The 9,132-nt window shown below is 35.0% G+C and overlaps 1 protein-coding gene across 2 annotated transcripts in view; it reads left to right on the top strand.

Annotated features, from left to right (window-relative positions):
- LOC103142445 (monocyte chemotactic protein 1B-like) overlaps positions 1-7,537 on the top strand; it is an 8,997-nt gene extending 1,460 nt beyond the window's left edge. Inside the window, exons 1-3 of one of the 2 annotated variants that reach the window (XM_007558506.2) lie at positions 5,834-6,005; positions 6,643-6,760; positions 6,851-7,537. In XM_007558506.2, coding sequence (XP_007558568.1) covers positions 5,945-6,005; positions 6,643-6,760; positions 6,851-6,965 — 294 coding nt within the window. In that variant the 5' untranslated portion in view covers positions 5,834-5,944 and the 3' untranslated portion in view covers positions 6,966-7,537. Of the gene's footprint in view, positions 1-5,833; positions 6,006-6,642; positions 6,761-6,850 lie in introns of those variants that run through there. The other variant, XM_007558507.2, reaches the window with a different exon arrangement.
- Positions 7,538-9,132: the final 1,595 nt, after the last annotated feature.

Raw genomic sequence — 9,132 nt, 5'->3', positions numbered from 1 at the left:
TAAAATGCCAACACACCAGCTTGCATAAATATGTAGGTTGTGATGCTACAGTTTCTTACAGAAAACAGCAGCTCTCTTTCCATGATATTTACCAAATATTCTAATATTTTATGGTAGACTACCAAGATGAGATGAAGGAGAATTAATTTTTATCATATAAATGAAGAATGTGTTTTATTATGGTTGTTGTGGAACAACAGGTGTATTTTTGTTAAATGCAACACTTTAAGTTCAACCGTCAACACTGTAAGCTTTGATTGAAGTTTGAACTGACCAGATAAAGTATCTATTGTAAAAGACAAATGTCTTCCAAACGAACAAAGTGTCATCTTTATTAAATAAGCTATGGTCTATTGCACTTGCTAATGTATAAGGAATACAGCAAAACTTTAGTTGCTGCAATTGAATTATTTAAAGTCTGTTATAGTCATGCTTTTGAACTCTTTGAATTTTTGACAGAATTATTGTAATCCAATCAGTTTTTCTGTAACGTACATTGATTCTTATAAAATAAACTCATGTTGCTTTTCCAGTTCAACAAAGTCTCTTTTTCATATTGTAAGTTGTTGCTGAGTCTGGGATTAATGTTCATGTCTTTAGCGCTGCCGCCTCCAACTCTGTTTACTTAAACCCTGCAGATGTCATAGCCATCAACAGGTTTTGCCAAATTCCTGTGCAAAGGTTTAAATCTGGTTGCTAGATGAGGTCAAAGGTACTGATCGATTACTGATAAGCAAATCACTTTTTTTTATAATGAATGTCAAACCAAAACATTTGGCCATTGATACCGACAACAGTTTATTTGTGTGCCTGAGCTGTAACGTGATATCCATTTTCTAAGAATATTTTACTTAAGCTTGATTACCTTAATCAGTTTTCACCCTAGAAAAAAAGAAGACGATAAAAGAAGAATAAAAAAAGATTACGTAAAACTCAATTTGAAAATATGAAGATGCATGAACACCGTTTACAGCAAAACCTTAGATTAAGAAGTTTGTCAGTGAGTTTTGGGCAAAATGCATTCTCTGAAACCCGCATATAAACCAAGAGAAGTAACACCTGCTAATATGATAGCTTGTAAGTTTTTATTCAGTTAATCAACACATAAAATAAGCAAAGCAGATCAGTCTTTAAATAACATAATTGGTAAAACAAAAAAAGAATAAACTTAAATTAAATTAAATTAAATTAAATTAAGGGTGGCACAGTTGGTAGAGCTGTTGTCTTGCAGCAAGAAGGTTCTGGGTTCGATTCCCAGCCCGGGTCTTTCTGCATGGAGTTTGCATGTTCTCCCTGTGCATGCGTGGGTTTTCTCCAGGTACTCTGGTTTCCTCCCACAGTCCAAAAACATGACTGTTATGTTAATTGGTCTGTCTATATTGTCCCTAGGTGTGTGTGTGCATGGTTGTTTGTCCTGTGTGTCTCTGTGTTGCCCTGTGACAGACTGGCGACCTGTCCAAGGTGTACCCTGCCTCTCACCCAAAACGTTAGCTGGAGATAGGCACCAGCACCCCTTCCAATCCCACTAGTAAAGAAAATGGATGGATTAAATCAAAAGAAAAAAAAAAGATTGGGAATAATCATTCCTTGACCTTGAGGGCCTGTGTACTGAGGGTTTCAGACTTGTCTGATATTTTGAGGAAGAATTTAAGGAGTAAACAAATAGTTATTTGATTTTTAAAGAAAACTAAATCATTTAATAGAATTTGATGTTATGTAGTAGGTGTTTGTACAAGTATATGATAGACAGACGGATAGATAGATAGATAGATAGATAGATAGATAGATAGATAGATAGATAGATAGATAGATAGATAGATAGATTAGTGTGAATTAGACCATCATGAACCCCATTACATACCAGTAGGGGGCGGTAATGATACTAAAAGTCTGTTGCCAACTGCCAATAAAACCAAGAAGCAAAAGAAGAAAGCACACACTACTTACATGAGACAAAACATAAAAACACAACCTGAAGTTTGATTCTACTGTGGGGACTAGATGTCACTTTGTGTGATTAATTTTAAAGTTAACTTCATGTATTCTTACTGCTACACTAAAATCTCCAGCATGGGAATAATGGGATTATCTGGGATGATCTTGACAGCCAAGACAACAATGAATTAGTATAGAGAGGTTCCACATATTAACTAATCTTATCTTACATGCTCATTTTGCTGTACTGATAGGTTTTCCTCTTTACAACTTCTTCCTCCACTTTCCTCCATTTTACTTCTCCAATTCCTCTTTTCCTTTAAATTAACAATATCTTTATCATGATTGTTAGACTTTACTTGAGAATCCTATTGAATTTGGTATGTTTTCTTTCAAACCATTGCATTGCCTCGTGGCCCTCCACACAGAACGCCATGTCTCCAGTAACGGCCCGCAGTACTCAGTGTTGCAAAACCCTGGACACGTCCCACAAAGCTAACCATACTAAATTACATAATGTAGACCACATTTCCTACTACTACTGTCGCTAACGACATTCAAAGAACTGGACTTCGACGTCCTTAATCACTTATTAATTACTTAAAAGCCACACTGGGAAGGTCTAATGTGAAAGAAGGTGACGTAAGCTCAAATTTAGAAAAAATTAGATGTATGTTCAACATTGGCAACTTACACAATTATTAACTTTTCACATCCACAGACATGTAGATCCGGTCCTGACAGCATTCTGAGGAACCTGGGGTTTTTATTAAAATGCTTCATTTTTAAAGTCAAAGTAGGACAAAGTTGCTGGAGGATTTCAGCTGTAATCATGTAGAGCTGTATGTAATGTAATAATGTTATAATGATGCCTCACTTTGCTGTAGCATGGCTGAGAGATCAGTTAACTTTCTCTTTTTAATCTTCAACAAACTTCTTATTTCCTTATGCTTTTCCAAGATAAACAACAAAATAGCCTTTATTCTGAATTATTTTACTTGAGTGGAAATACTTGTTCATCTTCGCAGCCACCCATGACGTTGGCTGCAAATTACAGAAGTGTTCATGGATCAAAGCGTGAACAAACGGAAAGAGAGCCAATGAAGTCTTACATCGCTTTAATTCTGCTTTTTTAATGTCACTACATATTAATATATCATTCACACCTGATTAGTTCTATCTAAATGTGTATTTGAAGACAAAAATGTTTTTACTATTTCTTAAAGCAAGCCCAATGAAGAAGTGAAACCAGCTCGTGGAGGTTCTGCTTTTTATGAACAGTGATGTCTTGATATTTAAATTTGCTTACTTTGTCAAGTGTAAAAACTCCCCAGTGACACTTTAGTTGTATCGGTGAACCTGAACAAACATGAAGTGTTGACCAGGAGAAATGTCAAATGGGTTTGTTCTTTTCTACAGTGATACATATCTGTAATGACTCATTCTGAAGTGTGTGTTTTAAAATTTAACACTGTTAATTTCATACAGTTCTATTTATACAAATCTTAAAAAGTCAACATCCATACGTGGACTTTGGCTTGAAAATATACCGAGCAGAGTCGCTGACAAAAGTATTTGCACTAACATTTTGCTACTGGGAAATTAAATGTTTAATTTCAGGAATTCTAGTAAATGTCACTCTGTACAAGTTAAATTTGGTAACAACCTCTATAGCTGAATGACAAAATGTTGGGGGGAAGGAACTACAGTGGAAGCCCGCATGGCTGGAAACGACAGGACAACATTCCTGATTCAGCTTGATGTTGCCGTCGGCTGTTTTTGTCCAGTGTACTAAACAACCGAAGATTTTTACTAGGGATGCACGGTATTGAGTTTTTGGTCGGTATCCAATATGCCAATATACTAAAACTCATTTTGCCAATAACCGATACCAATACAGATTTTTTTTTCTCCTTTACCTACTTACTGAAACTATATGGTGTTGTGTTGTGTAATACTATTCCACGCCATTAGGCGGAGCCACTGACAAGCATAAATGAGAAACGGTAGGAAGAGTAAGAGAGTTTTTTTTTTTTCCTACTTTTGGGGGGGAGATTATCATAGACATAATATAACCCTTATATTATGTCTATGGAGATTATACAAATTGCGTTCTGATCCACACTCCATACCAGTAGGTGGCGGTAATGCACACCATTAAGTTGCTTCCCAACCGCCATTAAAAAAGAAGAAGAAGAAGAAGAAGCGTAAGAGTAAGAGAGATGACGTTAGAAAGGATAACGGCATTGTGCTCGTTCGGTTAGTTGTTCTTGCTGTGCTACGTTAAATAAATACACCGAGTTGTTCCAGAACGTGTTTTGTTTCCACACCATTACATATGGCTTTCTCTTCTGTGGAATTAAAGTACTGCATTATCTTTGTCAATGCAAATGCTAAAAAGAAGGCTGAAAATAATGTAGCACTTTCAACTTGCATTATGTTTAATGTCAAATTTATTCATGACATTTGCTCTCTCTAAGACAAGGACAACACTCAAACAGTGCAAATTTGATGTGCTGTGCTGCAAACATCTTTGTCACTGGTTTGTCTTGTAAAAACAAGGCCTTTCATATTGGTGAGTTATTTTGACGGAATGGCCAATGTCCGATTTTAAATTTCACAGCTAATATCGGCCGATACCGATAACATGCCGATACTATCATGTATCCTTAATTTTTATAACTCTTTTTCACGGCAAAACATTTTGTATAAACCCAAATCACTACGCCTGTGTCCGGGAAAACACATCAGACAGGCGGATATTACCAATGAAACATGTCAGAAAAATTCAAGATTTTCACCAGACATGTAACAGCTTTCCTCACTTATTATGATCACATAAACACTCAATGCTGTGCTCAGACTTGCAGGTTCATGGACTTCAGCTATGGAGAGATTTTTCAGCGGTAAACTAAAGAGTTTGAATTAACTACACTACTTGGAGCCCTAAATGTAATAAGATGAGAAACTTTTAATTTTTCAATACATACGCATTCAGTCACAGAGCCAAAAAATATAATTCTGGTGAGTAAAATGATAAAATCAAGGTGTGGTGTGGTAAATAAACTATAAAAAAGGACATTTAAATAGAGGCCTACACAAATCAGCATTTAAACCAAATTTTTAAAATGTTTTGTCCTTTAAAAGTTTAAACATTTTTCCATTGTTATTCAGATCACAGATATTGTCAAAGATGTTTCCAGGTATTTTACAGCCTTGGACATGTCATTTATGATTATCAATTTTGTATTTCCTGGTGGTGTGCTGAGTATTTAGTAATTGTTTTAAGAATTTATTAATAATCATTGGCAGTATTAAACAAATTGGTATATGTTAATTAGTAGACTATGTTTTAATGTGGTTGTTTAACTATTTTTATTAGCCCATCTCTTTTATTGCCAGAGGTTTGTTTCTACAGTGTCGAGGGATGTTCTGGTCTAATGTCATGTATTGGATCGGGGTCCCAGTACACCTTATGTTTTTGTTTGTTGAAATGGGTTTTTTAGTTTGTCTTAACCCCCTTCAAACTCTTTTAATACAACTTTAGATTCACACTGAACAATGAACAATTACTTATGCCTCTATGACTCAAATTGTTATTGAGGACCAAAAAAAAAAAAAAAAAAACCCTCGTTCAGATAAGAAATTCCCTGCAGGGTCTACAGCAAAGAGGTTTTGCATTGTATACAGAGCCATCAGATAAAGCATCATGTGATCAGATTGAGGGTGAAACCACAGTTTTGGTCAGGAAGGGAAACCACTCTCTTCCGCATTAAACATTTTAGGGAAGTAATAAGATGTCACGTACTAGCAGACACAAAGACCTTAAAAAAAAATCTCCCATGTACGTAGGTAATTCCCCCCACAAATGGAAATTGGGGAGGTGGTTCCCTTTTATGATGTATAAGTATGAAGGCAGATGGAGATCAAACAGCAGAGATAACAAGCTGAACTTAGCTGAGATTTTCTAACCACTGTTGCTCCCTGACACCAACAAACACACACCAGGATGGCTCGTCTTGCTCTGTCTGTGATTGTGATGATGGTGGCCTTCATCGCTCTCACTGAAGGTAAGATGAAACTTTTAAAATAGAAACTATTTAATACATTTAATTATTATCAAACAAATTTACAATTCTAAAATGAGTTTTTATAATAAAACATACAGTGAGTTTAAAGTATGCTGAACTACCTTATATAATAACTGAAATAATCATTGCTTTGCATGAGATAATCAGGATTACTAAAGATGCATATTTAATTCTTTAAAAACGTGTCAAAATATTGACGTTTAGCTGCTGACTTGCTGATAAATGGTGATAAAAACAGTTTTTCAAACCGTATATATTTAAATTTTAGAAAAGAAACATCAAAATAGATAGAAATAAATTTAATCTACACATAAACACACTTTTAAGTATACCCATAACTTTTTTCCTGAATCTGTTTTGATTTTAGCATCAAATAAGTTCAAAATCTTCTGTCTTCTCAAACGCCACATGTTTAATTTTTACCAAAATAATGGAAAGCAGATACAAACACAGGCAGAGTCAGAGAAAGTGGAACAAGCACAATCTCTACTATTTTAAAAAGAAGCCATTTCAGATGTTACCTTTTCACAGTTTAACAGGAAATTAAGAAAGGGAACTCATAGAGATGAACCTGATCATGTCTCTGAGATATTCACTCTGTGTTTTCTGTTGGCAGGCCTGCGTGGAGTTGGCCCAAAGAAGTGCTGCTTCAAGTTCAATGACAAGCAGGTGTCAAAAGAAAAAGTTATGAGCTACATCAGAACCAGTCAGCGCTGCTCCAACTCTGCCATCTTGTGAGTATTCACTGTTACAGAAGTTGCACCAGTGACACTGAACCTGCTCCTGAATCTGCTGACACTCTCCTCTTCCTTTTTCACATCCAGGCTGAACATGGTGACCGGCCGTCAGCTGTGTGTCAAACCTTCAACCCCCTGGGTGAAGGATCTCATCACCTACCTGGACACCAAGAATATTTCTGGTGCAAACTCCAACCTGTAAACTTGACAATAGTATGCCAACACAGCAGCTTGCATAAATATGTAGGTTGTGATGCTACAGTTTCTTACAGAAAACAGCAGCTCTCTTTCCATGATATTTACCAAATATTCTAATATTTTATGGTAGACTACCAAGATGAGATGAAGGAGAATTAATTTTTATCATATAAATGAAGAATGTGTTTTATTATGGTTGTTGTGGAACAACAGGTGTATTTTTGTTAAATGCAACACTTTAAGTTCAACCGTCAACACTGTAAGCTTTGATTGGAGTTTGAACTGACCAGATAAAGTATCTATTGTAAAAGACAAATGTCTTCCAAACGAACAAAGTGTCATCTTTATTAAATAAGCTATGGTCTATTGCACTTGCTAATGTATAAGGAATGCAGCAAAACTTTAGTTGCTGTAATTTATTTGTTTTTACTCTCTTTTTATAGTCATGCATTTCAACTCTCTCAGTTATTGACAGAAGTATTGTAATCCTTTCAGATGTATGTAATCAGTTTTTTTCTGTAAGCTTAAATCTATGGAACTTGTATAAAATAAACTTACATTTCTTTAAAAATTCAACATCTTTTTCTTATTTCAGTGTCTTGGTAATTGTGGTTGAAGCTGGGATTAATGTCCGTGTCTTTGGCTGCGCCACATACAACTCACTTTTTCTGTCCCTCAGAGGGTCCCCAAAATTTATTTTATACATTGCTGAAAAGCCTTTAGTTTTGATTAAAACGTTGAAACTTTTCCTGTGTGGAGCAGGTAGTCAAATACATTACTGAGAGGTGGTGATTTTGACTTTTTGTTTTACACAATCTGTCTTCTGATCTTCAACATTCTTTGAGTCATTTTGTTCATTCTGAAATTTTAGTCAAATTTCTTTGCAGTGTTTGTGCACAAAGATTGTGCAATTTCTATATTATTGGTAAATGTTGTGACGGTATTATCAGTGGCAATAGATAAACATCTTCTCTCTGTCATCTATTTCACATCTGTTGTTAAAATACTTCCAACACAACGTAGCTTGTATCATCTGTTTGGTGTGGATGTCGCCTGCAGCAAGATTCCATCAACCAACGCCTTAATAACCTCCACATGAACCTCAGGTTGTGTAGATGGATCAAGGTGAGGGTCAAACCAAGCTGTGGAGAACTTCTCTGTCATTGGAGAGTGAGCACATAATCTGGGCCACAAGACATTAAACACAAGGTGGCCATGTTGGATTTTGTGATTAAGTTGGAGAGAAATATAAAACTTTTACACTTCCAGTTCCTACTTCAGCATATATTTGTGTTTATTTATGCAACTTGGAACTTGGAAAATTCAGTTTCTTTATCAAATCTGATGGACAATTAAAATACACAAATCGATAACCTTTTTCTTTTGCTTTGTTGTTATAAGAAAAACACAGCAATCAAAAAAAAAAAAAATAAAGTGCTTTAATGTGGTTGTACCTGGAAACAACAAAATTTACTCAAGTGGTACTTTATATACAAAGTTGGATAACATTTTTAGCTTAGAAAGTTTAGTATTTGTTTTAAGAATTTTGAGATTTTCAGCAATATTTTATTGAGCAATTGTGAACACTAGATGGCGCAACTCGATCATTTAGTATCAGAATAGTTGAACGCCTGTCTACCGTGCTGTTACTGTAATTGCCATAACAAAGGGTCAACAAGGAGGCAAGCAGTGCTTTGGTTGATGTATAATCTATATTTGCTAATATTCTTGAAAAGGGTTTAAGGCCAAGTGTTTTACAGCTCAATAGCCAGTCATGTAAACACAGGGAGAGACAGCATTTTATACACAAAATGTCAAAAGTTTTGATTATTATACATTCTGTAGCATTGGAGGGCAATGTGTGTAATTGTAATATGTTGTTAAATTTTTAAAGTTGCTGATGCCCTCATACATTTTTTTTTGTTTCTTCTTAAGTGCTTTTGTTTTGTTTATTTTGAGGATTTCAGCATGTAGTTATTTTAATTTGTTACATTTCAGCTTCTTTTTTTTTTCTTTTTTGTTTTTCAAACCCACTGGTTCATATAATAAAAACACGAAAAAAAAAGCTAATTTTGGCAACAACAAAAAAAAAAAAAATAAAGAGCTTTAATGTGGTTGTACCTGGAAACAACAAAATTTGCTCAAGTGGTACTCTATATACAAAGTTGGAT

This window comes from Poecilia formosa, unplaced genomic scaffold (assembly GCF_000485575.1).
Source record: "Poecilia formosa unplaced genomic scaffold, Poecilia_formosa-5.1.2 Scaffold97, whole genome shotgun sequence".
In the NCBI taxonomy this organism is placed as follows: Eukaryota; Metazoa; Chordata; class Actinopteri; order Cyprinodontiformes; family Poeciliidae; genus Poecilia; species Poecilia formosa.
This window is presented reverse-complemented; position numbering and strand designations above follow the sequence as displayed.